This window comes from Dryas octopetala, chromosome 4, assembly GCF_963921425.1.
Source record: "Dryas octopetala chromosome 4, drDryOcto1.1, whole genome shotgun sequence".
In the NCBI taxonomy this organism is placed as follows: Eukaryota; Viridiplantae; Streptophyta; class Magnoliopsida; order Rosales; family Rosaceae; genus Dryas; species Dryas octopetala.
In genome coordinates this window covers 13,977,068-13,998,956 of record NC_141369.1, presented here as the reverse complement: position 1 = coordinate 13,998,956, position 21,889 = coordinate 13,977,068, and the positions used below count along the sequence as shown (strand labels likewise).

Sequence of the window (21,889 nt, the reverse complement as noted above, 5' to 3'; positions counted from 1 at the left end):
CAGAAAGAAAGAAGCAGGTCAACCTGAAAGATTAAGCTCAACAAATTCAGATCAATATAAATTCTAAATGGGAGGGAAACAGGAACAATGCAAAAGGTATATGGGGAGGGGACCAAATGAGCAATTAAGCAGCCATGACAGCACTGCAGGACCATCTTTAATGAAGTGCCCATGTTGGCAAAACTGTTTAGGTAGTATCAACCTACAGGATATACTGGACAAATAGTAATTTGAAGACATGACACATAATCTAGAGCAAGGAGAGGGTATGCATAAGCTTATGTGTTGCTAGTCTCCTTTCCCTTCCCGATCTCTCACTGGTCTGTCTAGTGATGAATCAGGGAATATTACCTCTACTTCTGATGATGCATAGGATGGATCCAAATTGTCTAGTAAGACCAAAGTGCCAGCATCTTGAGCTCTCTGCAGTCTTTGCTCCCAAGGCTTCAAAATTTGACAAGGAAAGAAATCTGGTTAAGACTTTACAATGTAATCAATAGCCAACCATTGATTTGTATGTACAATCAAACAACAAATGGTAATGTCTACAAAAAAATATCGGGAAATAGAATCTCACAAGTGGCTTGAACCAATTTCTTCTTTCCTCCTGGATTTAAGAAAACTAGAGAAATTAGAATATTAACCAAATTCATTATCAAAACTTGCGAACAGGTTGTGTGAATATGTCTTTGGAGTCGTCTAGCATATTATTGCATTTCCGTAAAATATCCAAACTTGGGACATAAAATAAGGTTCCAGATTGAACTAATAAAATTTGCTAGTATACAATTATTCCCAAAGGTTTGCTATTAACTTTAACTCCCCTATCCCCTGCATGTTGAGTAGCTGCATTTCCAGCAGTTTTTCTTCTCTTCTGTTCAGAACTTTCCCCCATAGTGGAAGCTACACCAGGTAGAACAATTATCCTCTTATGAGGATGGGTATCTGAAGTATGCATATATGGTTTGGGCCTTAATGTCACATTTGAATTCTCACCAAAACGAACTACTGCTTTCTCTGATTCTGCACATGTGCCAGAAACAATCTTATTTTCATCTAATCAGTTGAATTCAGAAGTAAAATCACAGTTGGCATTCTGAGAAATCACCTTTCATTACAGGGCTTACTCTGCTGCTGGACTTGTCATTTTTAACTGGAGAGGCCACCACTTTGTCCAATCCTAACTTGGACGACACATTTGATGGTCCATCTTGGTCTCTCAAATTTGTCTGTAACTTGGAAGCTACACCAGGTAGAACTATCACCTTCTTATGTTGATGGGTATCTGATGCGCGCATATATGGTTTGCGCCTTAATGCCTCATTTGAATTCTCACCAATACGAACTACTGCTTTCTCGGATTCTGCACATAAGCCAGAAACAATCTTATTTTCATCTAATCAGTTGAATTCAGAAGTAAAATGCACAGCTGGCATTCTCAGAAATCACCTTTCACTACAGGGCTTACTCTGCTGCTGGACTTGTCATTTTTAACTGGAGAGGCCACCACTTTGTCCAATCCTAACTTGGACAACACATTTGATGGTCCAGCTTGGTCTCTCAAATTTGTCTGGAACTTGTGAGTCCTGATGAACTTTTGACTTTTTCCCGCATTAAAAAAGCACTCCACTGCATTGCATTCAAAATATTTGAAGACCATGATAGATATTAAAGTCCACTAAGAAAAAAGTATACAAGGGAAGTTATAATGATTTTGAGACATGAATGTATGGTAAATAAATATTGCTGTAAATAGTGCACTCATAATTTTAAAATTAAAAAAAGAAAACCTCAGTTTGTTTTTTGAAGAATTTGGCTTTGAAATCAAACAGCTGTTAAATGCATTTCAGGTCATTGTTGAACCCCTTCAGTTATCACCATATGGTCCCCAAGTACCATGAATGACATGTAGCCCCAGTTTTGAGCAGGATCTCTCACATCAGTTTGCTTTAAGTGATCACATCTGTTAGGGGTATTTGATTGTTTCTTGGAAAGGAGGTAGCAGCCCTTCAGAGTTGAGGCTAAGACTTAAAACCACTCACTTGTTATATCTCGCTGAAATAGCATGCTCATTTGTTATCAGCTACTACAAATCCACCAGAAAGATGTACATGCATGCTAACATGCCTCCTAGAAGTGTCAGTGGGTATCTTTCAACTGCTACCTAATCTGGCAACAAGGTACTCAGTTTTACTGATCATTGCCTTTTGAGAACATGGCTTTGAAAGTGACAATAGCATCATCATATAGATATTAACATAAACATATTTCATTATTTGTCATAAACAAACGAAATCTAGCTGCTCAAAGTTTTTTCTTCTACATGAAGCCATGATTAGTAACTATAGAAGTGTTCTACTTCAAACAATTAGACAGAACTGCTACAGCCTACAGCCCAATACTTGATAGAAAGTAATCACAAAAATGAGTGACAAATTCTCAATTCTTAGATAACAGAATCAATCAATCAAATGTGAATCTGATTGACAATTTAACATCCTATATTTGTTTAAAAGGTTTATACCAGAAAGCACCCTAAATAAATTCCAGATGTAGATGACTGACCTTTAATTCCACCTATTTCATTTGGAAAGTTCTCTAATATTGTACGCGTTCCTACATCAAAAGTACGACAGAAAATGTAACTAGCCATTCTCAACTCTTCTTCAGAGGGCTGAGGATTCCTTTTGTCCTTTGATGTGCAGACAACATTGCATTTTCCTTGAATTGACTCCTGAAATTAGTATTCAAAATTGCCATGTAATTAGATGTCGATATAACCATGTGGACACCCTTGTTAACGATCTGTAGACTCTACAAGTTTGGCATCCAAATAGATTCAAATGAAAGAAGACAAAGGCATTACATTGATCTAAAGGAAGTAGGCTCATTAATGTTATGGAAATGTAAAGACTTTCATGGCAATGTAAAGGGAAAGACGCTGAGAAGACATCTAATAATATATTGGCCACATTGCCATAAAAAGTATATATGCAGTTAAAAGTAGATACGAGTAGGATGCATGAGATATAACCATCAAATCTAGGTTAACATCCTCAAGCAAAAACACAGATTACATTCAAATCAAAGCTACCCGAAAACCTAGAATAATAACACTAAAAGGATTAAGGAATATCTCTAAATATCTCTAAAATGTATAGACAAAGGTGCCCAGAGAGATGCTAAGAAGAAAGACTCCTTTGTCCCTTTTAATTTAACAATGATTATACCATGCATAGCACTCTACTTAAATGAGGTATGAAAACATAAAGTGGACATGATTATAAAATGTCTCTAATTAAATCTAATTTACCAGAGAATTGATATTGGAGAGGCCTGCACCCTCACCAGAAGCTAAAAATATCTCGTTCCAGCGTGGTTCACAATCACCCAAAAAGTTACGTATTTCAGCAGGACGAAAAAACCACACGAGCTTTATCTTCTTTCTATGGTCCTCTATCAGTCTCGAATTCACCAGTGCGATAAACATGTACACAATCATAAAGGGAGTATTTCACGCCTTCATAAGTGAATGACTCATAGAACTGGACACCTTTCTTTCTCCCAGCTCCACCTTTCTTGCCCCACCTAAATTCAACATCATCTTCCATATCTGTCTCTTCAGGATGCGCCATGGCTTATCTATCTTCAAACTCAACCATTGTTTCTTAGCCCATCCAATAGTTTTCGAGAACCTAAAACAGTAAATTACCTTATAACACATGAACCATAAAATAAACAAATAAACAAATAAAAAATAAAACTCAAACCAGAGGTGCAAAACAAATTATGCAATATATTGTAAGCTGTAGTCAGGAAACAAAATTGATCATAGCTCAGCAGGCAACCAAATTCCATATAATATCTAAAGAATATGGGATCTTAGGGCTTAAGCTGAAATTTATATATTAGGAGTTCCTGGTGTTTTCCTCATCTGATCAACCTCAAAGTACCTAGTCGAGTACAAGAGAATCCAGTAGCATTAAAAAACCAAAGATGTACACAAGACTTAATGTGCTATAGAGTCAATTGATACAGTGATGCATAAGGAGCTGTTTAAAGAAGAGGGAAGTAAGAAAAAGGTTTACACTGTTTTTTCTTCTGGTTAGAACAATCAGGCAGAGCAATAAGTCCAGATTTGTCTCTGAATATTCTAGACCATCATTAGAGCCCTGGAGCCTCAAAAACGTCACGCTAAAAAAAAGAAAAGAAAAAGCATTCCCCTGTAGACACCTACAGGGCAAGATATGTTGCACATTTGCTAGCTGCAATAAACCCTTTTACAAAGTTTTGACCCAAAGATCTAAAGGAAACTCCAAAATCACTAATATAATTTTAAGAAGTATAAAAATTTTGGATCTCCTGTGTTCCATAACTCAGTAATTCTTTTTTTGGTTGAAATGGGACCAGAGCCCCAACATGAAAAACAAAACCTCTCTTTCAGATTACTCTTCAGTGCAAGAGTTTCTAAGTTTTCTTTTTGCACCATTATGTTAACTAAAACAATTCAATCTAAACCTTCTTTAATTATCAAGTAAAATTTTTTCTGCATTGTTTATACTCTGAAAGAACCCACATAAACTATATCCAGCTCTATCGTCCTCTACTATCTCCAAAACTTCCTAACATTCCTGCAAAGCATGATTTCATCAGGTTCTATTTCCATCAGGTACCTATCAGGGTGTGCAGCTGGACACAAGTATGCACGCTAAAATAATGCTTCAGCACTTCAACCTGAGATGCCATGACAAACCTTATAATAAAGGTAATAAATTTTCGAAGGAGCGTAAAGGACATAAAGGGCATCAATATTTCAAACTAAGCCACAGACATTGATAAATATTTATTATTTTCCAAATTTGAGCTAAGAAATTCCTAAATTCTAAAAACAACACTTTCTATCAGCTGTGACATTTATCAAACATGGGGAAAACTACGAATATATTTGCTGGGTATTAATCCTAACAACCAAAAAACATTGCAAGAACATGAGGGGACCATGTAATACGCCTAACATGATGCCCCTTCACTGTGAGTTGAAACCAACCAGACTCTACGCGCATTACCATTTAGGGCACATTTTAGAGCGCAACAACTGGCAGAGCAAAACTCATAACCCCTATTGTAACAAAAAACAAAAACCTTAACCATTGTTAAGCAGTAGACTGTGAATATCTGAAAACAGAGCCTCCATCTTGTAATCTTAACCCAACACCAAAAAGAATGGCAAAAACATAAGGGGCCATGTAATAAGCCAAACATGACAACCCACTCTTTCACTGTGAGTTCAAGCAAACAATCATAACCCCCATTGTAACCAAACAAAGAAACAAAAACCCAATACCAAAAACAAAACAAGAACAAAAAATAAAAGCCATATCCCCTATTAGGCAAAAGAATGTGAAAATCTGGAAACAGAGCCTCCTCTTGCACTCAAGCGAATCACTAATGCACACTTAAGTTGCAGAAAACTTTGCAATCTTATACAAAGCATAATGTATATAAACGAACCGGCGGTCCGGCACACACAAAAGAAAAAAAAAAAATCAGAGAAAAGCTGGGAAAAGAAGAAGAGACAAAACGAACACATTGGATGCTTTGGAAAGGCAGTCAAAAAGAAAGTTGAAAACCCATGACCCACAAACAAATGTTGAGCTCAAAATGAAGAAAAAACTTGGAACGGAGGTTTAGTGAGGGATATATACCTCAACGTCGATGATGAACGAAACGACAGAGAAGCCCCATTTGAGATTTTGGAGTCCAGAAGAAAGTGTTTCAATGGAAAGCGTGTGGTGCGAGTGAGAAGAGAGAGAGTGAGAGAGAGAGAGAGAGAGAGAGAGAGAGAGGTGTAGACGGTCAAGGTGGTGTACTGGTGTGTGAGGTTTTGATACACAGAGCGAAATTAAAGCAAGCACAAAAATGGAAAGTGTGCTAAAGTGCGCCGGGTGCGTACTGTTCCTCCACAATCCTTACGTGGATTCTGAATTGACGCGGGTAGTGAGGTGAGGCGCGACGCCTTTGAGGGGAAGGGAGGACAGGACGTTGAATTCTCACGCGCGTCTCATTTGTAGTGATATTCACGTGCTTGTCTTATTTGAGAAGAGAAGCGTTGGGTTTCCGGAGGATTTTCGCACGCACCAGGAGTGCGAAGATCGGTGGATTTCATAATAGGGGTTTAGTTATCTACGTGAGGGTAGTACGGGTTTACAGATGCAGACGGATTTTCTACGCGCCATCTTTTTTAATTTTAAGTCACGCGACTGTCCGTTCTTTCATGAAATTGTATCTGATTTTCTGAAAATGTGTGAAAAATCCCAGAGTCGTACCACATATATGTGCAAATTGAAATGATAATGTTTGCCAATAATAATTCAAAGAAATTATGTATGTGTTTTTCGGTTTTTTTCAATAAAGAAAAGATGTATATGAGTTATAATAACTTTAAATAATGATTTTAGAGCGCAACAACTGGCAGAACAAAATTTATAACCCTTATTGTAACAAAAAAACAAAAATTATAATCATTGTTAAGCAGTAAACTATGAATATCTGAAAACAGAGCCTCCATCTTGTAATCTTAATCCAACACTAAAAAAAATGGCAAAAAGATAAGGGATAATGTAAAAAGCTAAATATGACGCCCAACTCTTTCACTGTTAGTTCAAGCAAACAATTATAACCCCTATTGTAACCAAACATAGAAACAAAAATTCAATATCAAAAACAAAACAAGAACAAAAAATAAAAGCCATATCCGCTATTAGGCAAAAGAATATGAAAATTTGACCTGTAAGATTTTTGAGTTGTTGGATTAATTAGTTTAAAATATAACTTAAATTGAGTGGTATGTGATTTAATTATTGACATGGAGTCAATAAAGTTTGAATTAAATTAGCATTAACCTGCATGACAAAGTGGCATGCCATCTCTAGTGGTTCTCCACCGATACATTAAAGGAAAGAATAATTTTATTTAAATTTGTATACTAAATTCTTGTAAAGCAACATGCCAACATGCCAACATTCACATCAATCAACATCTTTGCATGAGTCATTCATTGCAGATTTGAATAGTTCTGATTAGTCTTTCAACCAAGTACTTGTAGGCTCGGTGTCATAAAGTAAATTTCCTTCATTAAGTAACCCACTAAGCAAATTATCATCCTTTAAGTAACCCATGATGCAAATTTCCATTTTTAGCTTAAAGATAGCCAAATTCAGAGGAAAGTAATTGTACTCCCTCCCATGATTGAAAGCTTGAAAGTAACATCATGTGGTAATGTCCATCTCCATTGATAATGTATAAACCCTTAAAACACTTGATCTGTCGTCTTTCCAAAAAGGACCTGTACAGCTGTATTGTTCTATGAATGAGAAGGTTTTTTGGTTCTTGAGGATGGTGGAATCGAACATGAAACTTCTTCAATATTGTAAAGATAAATACTACTTAACCACAAGCTAATTCAACCCACTCGTGCCCGTCGCAATTCATTTTCAACTGTCTTGCACAATTGCTCAAAATCCTCCCTTTCTCCCCGAAAAACAAATTATCAGTACCACTCAATGCTGTTGCCATTCATCAATTTTAAGGTTGCATTGGTTGGAAGGAACATACAACAGCTCAGAGCCTCCTATTAGTGCTTGTGGGTATTAGGCATGGAGAATCACAATTCAACAGACTGGTGGAACAAAACCATTCTCAAAATTCATACATTCACGATGTGATAAAAATGTACAAATATATGCTATCTTCCACCCCCTTTAGTAGGGAATAATAACAAGTACTGTTCAAACAACAATAAATAAAACTAAAATTTCCAAAAGGGGAAAAAGAAGGAATAGAGGGATATGAAAATACAAGAGAAAAGAGCTCTAAAACCCTAAAGAATGTGGGCTAGGGTAAGGCTCCAAACTAACACATCGAAAATACCAAAAAGAAGAGATGACCTTAGTCTCTTCCCTTAGGCTAAATTGCTTAATGAAAAAAACAAAATAAAACAAAAAAAAATGGGAAAGAAAAGGAAAAGGAACCTACAAACGATAAAAACCCTAATTAGAAGTTAAAAAGAAGGTACACTATTGGCTTTTTGAGTCTCGTCTGATAAAGAGTCTGCTTAGGAAGGGTGATATTGCTACAAGTAATGCCTTCGGACACTCTTCATGAGGAAGGTGACCACATCAGGATATTGCGACTAGTCTCTGCATGACACAATATACTGACGTCAGATTAGATACGATGAAAAGGTGATCGTTGTTTATCACATTCCACTAAATTATATTAATAATAATAATGAGTTTCAAGATTTTGTCAAACAATAATAGGGTGTGGGAGATTCAGCTCAGTTCAACTGGAGGGTTTTGCATATCCATACCACCAGCTTTTAATTGTTCACATTAGTTGCCTAGATTCCTTTAGTACTCCCAAAATTATAGAAGAGTGAAAGCAGGAACTTACAGAATTTACAAGTTTGGAGGCCATGGCTTGAGAAGATTTAAGAGAGACAAGCTAGGGCATCCTCAATGCCTGCGAGGACCAACACTGGCATGTCTTCAACTGCCTTCAGCAATGATTCTGCATTTTTTGGAGGAAGAATTGTCTCATACGACAGTCTACCTATCTCATGGAGTGCTTCGTCCCATCCTTCTACACATAGAGGGGCCTGATTGCAAGAAAAGAACATCAAGCAAATTCTATATATACTAAACGGTGAGAAAGGCTGTACTGTTCATAGACTGTTCACTGAAAAGTCCATTTTACCCCTCTGTTTTTTTTTAAGTTGTTTTCCATTGTAATTTGTGGGATGAGTTGGGCCCGTTTTAGTCATTTCGCTCTCTCTTTCATTTTTGCCCCTGCCTTTTCGATTTTTTTATGCCACTTGCCATCGTCATGCTCCTCTTCTGTTTCCCTCACATCTTTTTTTTTTTTTGATCTGCTTGCCATTGTGAGAACAGTGGGGTTGGATTTACCCTTTTTGTCATTCACCTGGGATAAGGTTTGGTCGGTTTTGGTTTAGATTACAGATAGAGAGAGAAAGAGACATTGAGAGGGTTGTGGAGAAGGAAAGGGGTTTTGGGTTAGTTTACAAATAGAGAAAGAGACAGAGAGAGGAGAGATAGGGCTGTGCGATCTCTCTCTCACTCCGACACTCCCTCATCTCATCTCCGACTCACTCGATCTCTCATCTCTCTGCCGCACTCAATCTCCACACTCTCCAGATTTACTCGATCTCCAGTCTCCACCACCGAGTCTCTCCACCTCCAGACACCACCGCACTTCATCAGAGAGTCTAACTACACCACTGCGTACTCAAAGCCCATTTTGGTCATTTACTTTTTCCATTCTCTCTCTTTCCGGTCGCATCCCAAGCACATCGATCTGGTCTGCCTCTCTCTATCTGCTTTCATTCTTTTCTAACCAGACACATCAATCTGGTCTTCTTCTGATTACATCTTGGGTTGTTGAGGAACTCAATCGGATCTACTGTTTGCGCAGCGAAGGTGAGCCATAGATTTTTATTTGATTTTTTTTTTCATTTATCTTTTTTTCTCGGTTCTGACTGAGCGAGGGACGTTGTCGTGATCCAGTTTCTTTTTTCCAAGTCTGGAAATGATTACTGTGAAGGAATAACAGTCTATGATGGTGATAAGCCTTTCCTCTTTTATGAGATGTGATGCACAGGATTTTCAGTTCTAATTTGCATCTACCATTTTGCAGGCTGTTTTAACAGATATAACAGCTTTACTAGAGTTCATTATAAAGATGACCCAACACCCGTGGCCTGGGAGCTTATTAACGAGCCTAGATGCCAATCAGATCCTTCTGGAAGGACTATTCAGGTCCAAAAGCAAGCTCTTTATCTAATTTCATCTTTCTTATCAATAACAGGACATTATTTTATAATCTTCAATTTGCTTTCTTTTTTAGTTGAATCTATATATTCTTAAACCAAGTTTCTACAAACAAGGAAAAATGCAAGATATTAATCTGCTTTAACCAATAATCAGTACTTGTTTGGATGGCATTGTATTTATGTAGATATTTCTCTACAATGACATCATAGAACTTATTTTAGCAACGACTTCTATGTTACATAATCTGATAGGTTTAGGTTATGTATCTCATTTTAAAGTTTTTCATGTTTTAATTTATTTCTTTTAAGGAAATCTGTATTGATTTTGATAAAATTTGGAGATGTGATGATTGAATTTTTCTAGCATTCTTTATTGATCAACAGATCAAAAAATTCTGGAGAGTGAAGCGTTTGAAATCATGAAGGTTGCATCACATGGTTGTAGTTTGGTCCAACCAGATAAAAACAATGCTATGGTCAATGGTAAATATCTCTTACCTATATATAATATATATAATTATTAATTTAAACTCCTCAAATTAAAAGTGTTTTTTCTTTTTCAATTTATGTGAATGGTCTATATCCTTTTAGTTTCCCTCTTTACTGGCCTGGTGGCCTCACTAGACTCATGAGAGCCAAATACAATTACTTAACCTGCATCATTAAGTACCTAGCTAAAAAGTTGGAGTTGGCCACACTCTTTATCTTTCTCTGTTAAACATGCTTTACAACACAATGCTCAAATTTGAGGGGCAAAAAAAAAAAAAAAAAAAGAAGAAGAAAATGCTATATTTTTACTATTGTGAACAAACTAATATAAGAGTTCGACTTCAAACCTTATTCTCATTCATTAATGAAGGAAGACAATGCAACACTATATAGAGAGAAGAAAGAAGAAATCCTAAACTGACTTACATAGGAACACCTATTAAAAACCAAAACTGGTAAGGACAGTCAATATAAATCCTAAACACATATGGAATCTCAAACCGACACATACAGCTCTCATAACTACTATGAACCTAGATCTCCAAGGAAGAGTATACAACAGTTTAAGAGTTGCATACATATTGTAAAACCATAGTAAGCTGAAAAAGTTATAAAACTGTTTTCCTGATTAGTAAAAATGTTACAATATTCATGTACACTAGCGCACAAAAACACATGCACAGACACAGTGACAAAAACTTTATCTCTACCATATGAGCCACATGAAATGACAAAAACTTTCCAAAAAGCACATCAGCAAAACTAAATAAAAAACCATGACATTGCTATTCCTTTTTTGCATTCCAATGTTGTCTCCTTTCTAACTGATTAGTAATGCGGCAGTGGCTTTCTTCTTTAAATCAGACTCAATGTAATCCCAATGAAGTTCATATGAAAAACTCCATTTTTCTAACGTAGATTTATTGCAGTTGCTCATACCCTCTTTTTAATAATTTATTTATTGCATGCCACATGTTTTCCATCTTCTAACAGATAGCTTCGTGTTGTGTAGGGACATTGTGATCCAAAGATCATGAAGACATTACAAGAACAGCCAGAAAGGCTCACCATTAGTTCTCGAGCCTTCTATAATGATAGATTTCCAGTATTTGCTGACTATCTAACAAGCATGTTTGGCTATGACATGGTGCTGCCTATGAACACTGGTGCTGAAGCTGTGGAACAAAGTTGTCAAGAAAATGGGGTTATGAGAAGAAAAAAATTCCAAAAAATGAGGTAGAATTCGAGGAGACATTGATGGCGTCATGAATCCACATTTTTGTAACTGAAGCTTAGTTAAGAAACATTGATGTCAGTGTTTACAGACATATTTAGATTTTCATATATATGTAAATATTCTTATATTTCAGATTTATAGATATATGCACATTTTACAAGCTTTCCACACCCGCAGCAGCGCGCCGGTACAATTACTAGTGACAAACAAAAATTTGAGTTCACAATCACAAATCACATTTGATAAAATAAGGCAATAAGCTCAGCATGCATCTGAAACTGTGCTGTATACTTAAACATAATCTTTCCCAAAGTTTTCCCTTTTACCCTTTTCAAGTGACTATTTTACACGATTTTCCAGGCATACCTTATAAAGGCTCAAAACGTCCGTTGTTAGCTTTGTAGCATCATACCATGCTCGTCTATTCACCACTTGAGTAATTTATGTTCGCAGCAAAGGACGAACCAAGTGCTTTTCCCCAAGTGAAGTTCTTAAGAGTATCCTTGCAAAAGCAGGCACCACTTCTCTTGACAAGCTAACATTTAGCAATATTACCCCTTTAATTGTAACCTGAATTGCATAACCAAAAAAAATTAAATTTTATGAAACTTAAAATTAAAGGAGAAAAAAAAAAAAAAACATCTACAGATATTCTGCATAGTGTAAGTATAGAAAAAGAGCAGCATCATCCTCTTTTGAATAAAGGGATAATGACGCCATCGTTATCACTTATTCACTTCCTGTTCCATCTTCAAGCATGATTGGATGGAATGTAACATCTTCAGACATGGTGGATGACCCCAGTATTTTCACACAATGATGTGGTAATTACCCTATCTAACTCTCCCATTGGTTACATGTAGCTCGCCAGGGTGTGGAAGCCTTATCTAACTATATACCCAAAACTATATCAGCATTTTAATAATGTGAAAATATCCTGTGAACTCAGAATGTCTATCAAATTTCTAGCCAATTTCATTATGTTATTGTTGGTCAAAGAAAAGGGCTTTAAGAAGGATATCAATCAAACAAAAGGAATCAGCTATGACATGGTGACGAACATATGCAAAACATTTAAACATCACAAGGGCATAATCTTAATAATGAAACTGCCAATAATTCAGTACTAATTTAGGGATATTTGTGCAAGTAACTTAATTTCACAAGTTGGAAAGCCAAGCATAAAGTGATCCAAGGCATACTCACAATATTGAAAGAATTCAATGATGCCTGTACTTTTTGTGCAGCCATCAAAGCCAGAAGGCCTCCATCATCATGACCAACAAGCACCACTGAAGAAAACCCCATCTCAGAGCAGAAAGAAAGAAGCAGGTCAACCTGAAAGATTAAGCTCAACAAATTCAGATCAATATGAATTCTAAATGGGAGGGAAACAGGAACAATGCAAAAGGTATATGGGGAGGGGACCAAATGAGCAATTAAGCAGCCGTGACAGCACTGCAGGACCATGTTTAATGAAGTGCCCATGTTGGCAAAACTGTTTAGGTAGTATCAACCTTCAGGATATACTGGACAAATAGTAATTTGAAGACATGACACATAATCTAGAGCAAGGAGAGGGTATGCATAAGCTTATGTGTTGCTAGTCTCCTTTCCCTTCCCGATCTCTCTCTGGTCTGTCTAGTGATGCAAGATCATATTCAAATGGATATCAATCCAGACCAATCAGTAGACAGTTTTTATCTGCCATTTCTGGCACAACATCACCAGTCTAGACAGATATAAAATAACATGGATATTGAAGGTTAATTTGAAGAGTGTACTGATTTGGAAGAATTGAAGGTTAATTGGGAAGCAAGAGGTCCTAATGATCCTCACGAATCGATGACGATAAACCAAAGTTGCTTCGTTGGCCTTCAAACAGTAAATGTACGTAGATGCCGAAAAATGAAGGAATCTGACATGGCTCATTTTTGCTCCAAATCTCATGAGATTAAAGTTGAGCTGAGCTGGTGGATCTCACTTAAAGTTGCAGGACAGGTACTACGTACTCTTTCTAGATAACTGTCAGGTACTAATTCCAAAGGCAGCCACGTGGATATCACTTGCAGTTGCAGGTAGCCACTTAATTGTCTGAATTCGATCGGTCACTAGTTCACTATATATAACCTTTGCCAAAAGTCACTAGATAATTATAGCCAGTAACCCATTTAAAATTAATTGAACACATAAATTACATATTAAAAATAGTTGGGTCATGACATTCTGTAAACATATCAACCTACCTATAATCAATTAAGGGATATGGCCTTTTCGTCTGTTACAAAGAAGGTGATAATATGTTCCCAAATAGTCAACATTCACTTATTGCCCTATGGTTTTGATCAGAAGACAACCCAAAAGAAATTCAAAAGCCAATTCAAGTTTTACTTATGAAAACACATATTACCAGCAGAGGTAACTTCAACCAAAAGCCACATATATAACTCTAAACCAATTATTTAGACGAGAGAGTAGTTTAATAAAAATTTAAAGTAAAATATTTCGCCGTAAAAGCTTATGCAGCAACTCATGACTTAAGGGATATTACAGACCCTATAAATAATAGTGTAACTGTGTAATACATCAGAATGACAACATTGAGTTTCATATTAAAGTACTGAGATAGGAGCTATGGATGGAATGGGTGTGACAAGAGTTTTTGTGATAATGGTGGTGTCTATTGTGTTTTGGCCATTAACAATTGTGAAAGCTGAAACTGATGGAGATGGAATAAGTAGTGCCCCTGCTCCATCTCCTTCTCAGCAGCCTTTGAGTCCTATAAACGCGAAAGTTTATGCTTGTGGTGAACGATGCGTTGGACAATGCATGAAGGAAGCATCAAAGTACCCAGTCTACACAAAATGCACTACCACATGTATGGAACCCTGCATTAGAACTCTTCTGGATGCTGTCTATAGTTGTACAATTGGTTGTACAAAGACCTTGAGCACCAAGTTTGCAACTGGTAACTAAGCTCTCTCTCTCTCTCTCTCTCTCCCTATGTATACTCATGCATGCATATATGTAAGACAATTTTAGTAAACGGATGACATTTCTGTTCATTCTTTCTACTTCTGTAGGTGTTTATTTGAGTTTTAGTTCGACTTTCCTCTGAAAGGTCTATATATAGAGCATTGGACTTTTTAACAAATCTAATAGATTAGAGACCGGAATCTAAAAATCCTTTTTTTCTCTCTCATTCATTTGTGTTGCAATAGAAAGGATGCATATTGCCAAATATTCATCTTTCTCTGCACGCAGAGACTTTATAGAAACATAATTTTGTACTTAAAACTTGTAAATAATTCCAAATTTCTTTCTTGAAGACTTCAAGTTGAAGTTTGTGTAGAATGAAGGGCATCCAAGTTAGCTACCAAAACATTGTTTGAAAGTGAATCTTTTAAGTAATTTAAAACGGACAATGGCAAGTTCTATAAGCTAGGTCGAATATATTCATATTTTTCATCCCCTTAATGATTTGTTGATTTTCTTATCCCCATGAGGAAGATTTGTTGAGCAGTAGTCTGACATTGGTTGGACAACTCGGACTGAGTGTCTAATAAAGCTACTTAAACATTTTCTTTAAACAATCTGCAATCTGTTCAAGAGCGTAGCTAGACATAAAATTCATTCAAATTTAATTTATGGTTTCTTCTTTATGTGGCAGGTATGGCTGAAGTGGAAGGCTACTTTGGTTCCTGCTACAACAGTTGCAAAAATAATTAGTAGAAAGTTTTACTTTGAAAGAAAAGGTTCTATACGTGTATTAGCACCTAAAATAAGCTGTACTAGATATTTTGTTTCGTTGAATGCCTTAAATCCTTGCCATAGTGTTATTATTATTATCGATTTATAAATCGATAAAGTACTATATGTATACGGTTGAAAAATTGAACAATCTTATTTATACTCAAGTATTATTGTTTGCGTAATATGTCAATGAGATGTACTAGCTCAATGTCTTGTTGAATGCCTTTTAGATTGATATCCCAATGTTATGCAATTGTATTCATTGCTAGATCAAGTCCCAGAGAGCCAAATTTTAAAATTTGATATATCATATATTTTATATAAAAGTTATGAATTCTAGCTTTGGATATGAGGTAAATGCTCTCTACCATTGAAGCTACAAGTCCTCGCATAATCCAATTAATTTAGTTGGTTTTATGATTGACATATAATGTTGAACATCTTGTATTTAGAAACTCAATCATGACCCCTTTTTCTATATTGAAATTTGATTATTTTTTATCTAGCTTCCCAGATATAGGGAGCAATTAAGACTCAATTTAAGGAGTTTGTTATGTTGATATGCATTGTTCAGCTTTATTGATATACAATGCCATGCACCAGCATTATCTTCGGTTCATAACTTTAAGCACATCAACACACAATTCATGTACTGAATTTGATACTACTTTAATCAATAATCACTATGTGCAAAGATTTTTAAAAATAACATATGATTTATTGATAAATGAAATGGGTTGGTGATCATTTTCCTTATGTATAGAATGAATCTTGTTGATAGAGAGTTGGAGATGCCCTTCCAGAAGAAGTCTTTCTGCATCGAAAGAAGTCTTGTTGGGGAGGGTTTCTAGGCCACTAAAGAAGTCTTTCTAGCATGCTGCTTATGGTAGCTAGATTGGACTGTGTAGATTCATTTTTTCTCCAGAGACCAAATTAGTCTATCTTTCTTGTCCATAGTTCCTAGAGGAAAAGACTCAATTGCATTAGCTTCTCCATTGCATATGATATGTTTGATAGGAGTAAGATTCCATGACTATTGGTTCTATGAAACAAAAGCTTCCATTTAGCTCAATGCTTTGTGAGACATTGACTCTCTTCCTTCAATGATACTGCTATAGTCTCAAGAGGCTGTAGAGCGCTTGTTTGCCTCCAGTAAGTTTGGAAAATAGAAAACTTTTTGGACTTTCACTCAAAAACCCCCTAGGGCTCTAAACAATCCTGCACCCTTGCTTGGCCAAGAGTGCTTTGTTAAAATCTCCCAAATCCCTAAACTACATGCCCTCCTTGCATTTAAGATTAGTTTAGTCTTGTTTCGCTTGTGAATCCTGCCCTCCACACCATTTTCACCCCACCATAACTTACCTACAGCTAATTGGATTTTCCCCGAAAATGAAAGTAAGAAACCTAAAACAGAACATAAGGTAAGCTGGGATAGCAAAGGAAACAATCTTAGTGAGAACCTCTCCCTACTGAAGATAGTGTTCTTTGCTTCCACCCCTGTATTTTACTCATAATTTATGCTTGACATATACAACTGATTTTGTTTTACTTTTTCCATAGTGTAGCCAACCCCAAACATTTATTAGGATTATATATTAAAGACTTAGATCCTAAAAATAGAATTAAGGATTTGTTGATTCAAACTAGGAGTATTTTGGCTGAAATAGATGCTGGATTTTCCTATGTTTTTCTTTTAGCATGACATCACACGATATAAATCAAGGATTCTCACTATTTCCTTGAAGCAATGTGGTCAAATCCCATGTTTAACCAGAGCCATGTTTAATGTGATTAAGGATTTGTATGAGGTACTTCTTTCATTAGTAATCAATGGAGTTGATTCCTTTTTACAATTACTTTTAATTGACATAATCATGACGAAAGAATACGGGGACTAATTTTCAACACGCATTCCCCTGACATAATAACAACATTTTTTAATTGAAGTTTTACATCAATAAGGAGATTCAGGAACAGATAGAGATCTGCTTGAGGAACTGTATTTTTTATGTACCTTTCTCAGCAGATTGAGCACACTTTATGGTTGACCAGGCCAATGCATCCATAGCGTCAACGCATTTCTTAAGAAGAGGATCATCCTGGGGAAGAAGATTCTGCATATCATCAGAGGCAAGAATCACAGAGTTCACAGCCCTCACTAGAAGAACCTGAAGTGCAATCCTCAAAAGATTCTGTGCCCCCTCTATGTCTTTTCTGTTTAAAGCTTCAATAGAAGGGACTACAGTGTGTTCCATGGTCGCTTTATCTGGCAGCACAACCTCAAACCCCTGCATTCATAATGAGAAAAATGAGTAATATTTGCTGGCAACAAAAAAGTACTAAAATGAACATCATAACCTGATCTAGCAATAGTGGCCAAAAAAAAAAAAAAAAACCTGATGTAGCAATAAAAAATGTTACAAGTCTAATCATTCTCAGTTATAACCATCTTTCTGAATTTAGTGCACCAAGGAATTCATATTCAGCATGCAGAAATGAAATGCTATTTGTATAACTATTTGGCCAAGCTGTGCAAGTTTTCAAAATTGGAAATTTTATACAATTTAAAAACTAATATGGGCATCTCTTTTGTGATGTAACCGAAACTACATTGGATATCCAATACCTCTAAACTAAAATTTCTTCATCATCTTGGTATTTTCTTCTGCAGCAGTATTAATTATTTGACATGTCTACATAAAACATATGTTTTCTTCTGCAGCATTATTAATTAGTTGACTGGTAATCTATTGGGAACAAATTGCCATTTCTAGACCAAAAGCTGCAGAATGGAATTACCTCGCTCTGCAGTTTCTCCTGATAGAATCCTGTTGTCAAAGTTGCATTGGTTGCAAGCACTCCAATCTGCAAAGGACTCCCAGCTTCAAGTGGCTTCAACTTATATGGGTTTGTTGAATGCTCATTGAATCTCTTTTCCATGGTTATATATGAATATTATTACTTTCAAGTTAAGAGGGGTGCAAGGCAGACAAAAGAGAGCACTATCCCGGCCCAAGCCCAAACTCATGATGGAAATATGGCCCAAGCCCAATTCCAAATTGCATCTCAGCCCATGGAGAGCACTATCCCTGCCCATGTAGAGACAACCTCAAAGTGCATCTCAGCCAGAGAATGGTGTTGCATCAACCCCTATGCCCAAAAGGAAGAGGAACCAAAAAGAGAATAAGAAGAAGAATGCTGCCCAATTCCACTTGGATAAATGTAAGAAAACACAGAGACAGTTTAGGCCATGGAATTGATAAGTCTGGGACTCATGTGTTTAATGGGCTATAACGCTTGTTCCAAGCTTATTTTGTGTTTTGGTATGTTGAAACTCATATTGAGTCTTGCAATGTTTTGAAACTCATTTTGTGTATTTTGGTAAGGCAAGTAACTCATTGAGTCTTGCAGCATTTTGAAATTGATTTTTTGTGTAATTTTGGTATGTTGAAACTCATATTCAGTCATTAAAGTATGTTGAACTCATTCACCAGCTTGAATCCCTATTTGTAAAAGGATGGTATTTTCCAAGACATTTCAAGTGTTTAGGAAAGCTTGTATTTTGGCATGTTGTGTTGGATCTTTAACATTTGCACTTGATAGGTTGCATTCATCACTTACTGTGAATTTGGAATTTCCACTTGACAAATACTTTGATATAAGCCTATTGGAATTTGGTGTGACATTCACTTTTTCTATCTACATTTTCAACTTAAAACTAAACAAATATTCCACACTTTAATGGAAATTATGGAAACCAAAACAAAATCACAAAATCACAAATTAATTTTCATTCCATAATTTGAGATTCAATTACAAATTAAATTCACAAAATACAAGCCTCCCATAATCCATTAATACAACTTACCCATAGGATTCCATTACAATACACGCCTCCCAACCACCGAATCTCACCATCATCTTATTCCAACCCAAAATTACACCAGAATGAACACAATCCAATTGAAGATGAAGAAAGCCCATGACAAAAAAAGAACAACACTTAGACATCTGACTCTTGCATTTTTTCTCCCCACTTCATGCTCCAACTCTCTAGTCCTCTGAAGCAAACCCTGGATCACATTCCTTGCACGGGGACACATATCGGGATCCATCCACATAAAAAAACCACATTCTCGATGCATGAAAAATATTTCATTAAATCCCAAAAAAATTTAAACTAAACCCAGAAAAATTCCAAATAGGCCATTACTGTTACCCAAGACCATTGAGGACACCCATAGAACCTTCTCCCTGGGTGTGCGTCTGTCCAGGATGTACAAACCCGAGCTTTTAGCCCACACCCACATCGAACAGTTGATTCCCCCTTCATACACTGATTCGAGTAACTTTGGTTGCTCCGGTAGCTTCGGTTGCTCATCTTCAACCACTTTGACAACAGATTTAGTAAAGCTTTGAGTTTTATGGTGGAATGGGTTTTATGGGTCAGGTTTTTATACACTGGGAAATGGAGAAAACTTACATAGCAGGAGGAGAATGGAGGGAAAAGCAAGAAAAAAGGAGGGAAATGCTTGGATTGGCTCGGCCATGGCCAACTGGACGCCAACGTGGCACTTTGGGGCCCATAATGGATGAGTAGACCTTCATGCAGCACTAATGTGGCTGAAAAAACGATATTACCCACGCCACCTCAGCATTTCAGACGGAGATAAGGATGAAGTTGACGGAATAGGGAAATTTGGGACACGAACTTAATGTTTAGGGGGTCATGTGAGACAAAAAAATGTAACAGGGTAAATTGAAACAAAACCTTAAAGTCAGGTGCCAAATGTGCAAATAAGCCTATATTAAATTTGAGAAGATTTACATCTAAAGATTTGTGTTGCCTCTGTCCTGTATGTGCATGACTACCTACAAAATTATATAATACATTAATGCATCTTTTGTTTGGCTTTTTTACATTTTACCCACTTGAATTTTAGGCTCAATCTCACTTCACCACCTAAAAAAAAAATTGTCTCAATTTACCATCTGAATTAAAAATTTGTTGTAATGTACCACCTCTGGCTAATTTTGTCTAAATTTTTGTTAAAAATAAGAGTGTTTTAGTATTTTTGTTAAATTATCTCAATTTGTTTTTTAGGTGGTGAAGTGAGATTGAGTTCAAAGTTTAGGTGGATAAAATGTAATAAAGCCCTTTTGTTTTAGTGGTAGCAGAGTAGCTAGTCCATAAAAATTAAAATTGAGTTTGTATATATTTTTAGATCAGGAATAGGTCTAATAATGCAACTCCAAAACAATTCAAAAGATAAAAATATTATGCAAATACGACTAGTATATGAAAATGACAAAACAATATAATACGTATGATTAATAATTAGATAGGTCTTAAACTGTGATTAAAGCTTCAGCTTAATAAGGAGGAATGGTTACTTATATAGGATAAGGAGCCCAAGCAATTTTCTTCTCAATTACCACCTTTCCAAAAGTCAATTACAATTAAATCAATTTGTATAAAGGATCTTCTTTTCCAATTATTGGGGAAACATATTATTATGATATAGCATTATTGTTTAGCATTTAAAAGTGTTATGCTCCTGTTCATGCTGTCCATTGTAACAAAATGTTCTAAACAAAATTGTATAATACTATATCTTTTGTTTTAGTGGTAGGCTAGCAGAGTAGCAGAAGAAGCTGAGGAGCTTCTAGCTACTTGCTGCCAAATCTTGATGTGTGACATGTGTCTCTACTTTAAGAGTTTTCTTCATTTATTTTTTCTAACTAAATTTTGATCAAATACACAGGGGTTTGAACCCCGGTGATTTTAAAGCCTACTTCTCATTGTTGAAACAGAGCTTAACCTTGAGCAGTGGAGGGCCTAAATTCAATTATGTCATGGATTACGGGATTCGTAATTTTCTATATTCTAAGATCCTTTTAAAAAATTAGTATTTTGTGGATGCAAATGGTCTTTATTTGTAACCACATTACTCCATTGAGGATGACACACTTAACAAGTTGTGGCGGTCATGACAATGAACCTCCACCATACTTATTGTACCACAACTGATGGACCCACACCAGCTCCATTACGGCCTTTAAATAAGAGTGCTGCTATTTGCACACCCTTTTTTTTCTTTTTGCACACCCTTTTATAAAAAAATAATAAAAAATTAAAGAAAAAGACACACTTACCCTCACCCAACACACCCCAACTCCATTTTTTCTCTTTTGCACACCCCATCAACAGACAAAAAAAAAACACACACACCCAGCCACACACACCCCCCTTCATCTCCCTCACCCGACCACACCCACCCACCCACCCACGCAGCCCTCTGTTTTTTTTTCCTTCCAAGCCCGGCAGCCCCTTTCTCCTTTCCACTCGCCCAATCACCACCGCGCGCAGCACCACCTTCCTCGCAGCACCACCACCGCGCGCCACCACTAACCACCATCTTCCTTTCTCTCCGCATGCACCATCACCACAATACCCCCAAAACAGCCACCACAACCAGCCCGGAAGCCCCCTCCTCAGCTCCTCCATCTCTCTCTCTCTCCTTCCCTCTCTCCTCTCTCCCTTCTCTCTTCCCTCCCTT

General features: G+C 36.5%; 2 protein-coding genes, 1 long non-coding RNA gene and 1 pseudogene across 3 annotated transcripts; 1 reads left to right on the top strand and 3 right to left on the bottom strand.

Moving 5' to 3' along the window:
• Positions 1-366: 366 nt before the first annotated feature.
• On the bottom strand, positions 367-3,635 carry LOC147287086 (uncharacterized). The gene is made up of 7 exons (XM_086240877.1): positions 3,476-3,635; positions 3,314-3,354; positions 2,566-2,734; positions 1,450-1,629; positions 1,109-1,363; positions 578-1,023; positions 367-444 (listed from the first exon to the last, which is right to left on the bottom strand). The coding sequence occupies exons 1-6, from the start codon at positions 3,633-3,635 to the stop codon at positions 779-781; spliced, it is 1,050 nt and encodes a 349-aa protein (XP_086097003.1). The 3' UTR covers positions 367-444; positions 578-778.
• Positions 3,636-8,075: 4,440 nt separating this feature from the next.
• Positions 8,076-12,912, bottom strand: LOC147287084 (uncharacterized; annotated as a pseudogene).
• LOC147287085 (uncharacterized) lies at positions 9,036-11,738 on the top strand. The gene is made up of 4 exons (XR_015121828.1): positions 9,036-9,497; positions 9,715-9,836; positions 10,235-10,333; positions 11,352-11,738. It is a non-coding gene; the product is annotated as an uncharacterized LOC147287085 (long non-coding RNA).
• A 4,423-nt stretch (positions 12,913-17,335) lies between the features above and the next one.
• Positions 17,336-18,269, bottom strand: LOC147287083 (aspartate-glutamate racemase family). Its single transcript, XM_086240876.1, has 2 exons — positions 18,129-18,269; positions 17,336-17,617 (listed from the first exon to the last, which is right to left on the bottom strand). Exons 1-2 carry the CDS (start codon positions 18,267-18,269, stop codon positions 17,336-17,338), a joined length of 423 nt encoding a protein of 140 aa, XP_086097002.1.
• Between the last annotated feature and the right edge of the window lie 3,620 nt (positions 18,270-21,889).

Excerpts from the sequence above, each read along its gene's own strand:
- LOC147287086 (XM_086240877.1), bottom strand. The coding sequence starts at position 3,635 with ATGGCGCATCCTGAAGAGACAGATATGGAAGATGATGTTGAATTTAGG. Across the intron at positions 3,355-3,475 it reads TGTACATGTTTATCGCACTG|CTTCTGGTGAGGGTGCAGGC; the intron begins GTGAATTCGAGA and ends AGATATTTTTAG. Across the intron at positions 1,024-1,108 it reads AGTAAGCCCTGTAATGAAAG|AATCAGAGAAAGCAGTAGTT; the intron begins GTGATTTCTCAG and ends GCACATGTGCAG.
- LOC147287083 (XM_086240876.1), bottom strand. The coding sequence starts at position 18,269 with ATGGAAAAGAGATTCAATGAGCATTCAACAAACCCATATAAGTTGAAG. Across the intron at positions 17,618-18,128 it reads AGGAGAAACTGCAGAGCGAG|GGGTTTGAGGTTGTGCTGCC; the intron begins GTAATTCCATTC and ends TTATGAATGCAG.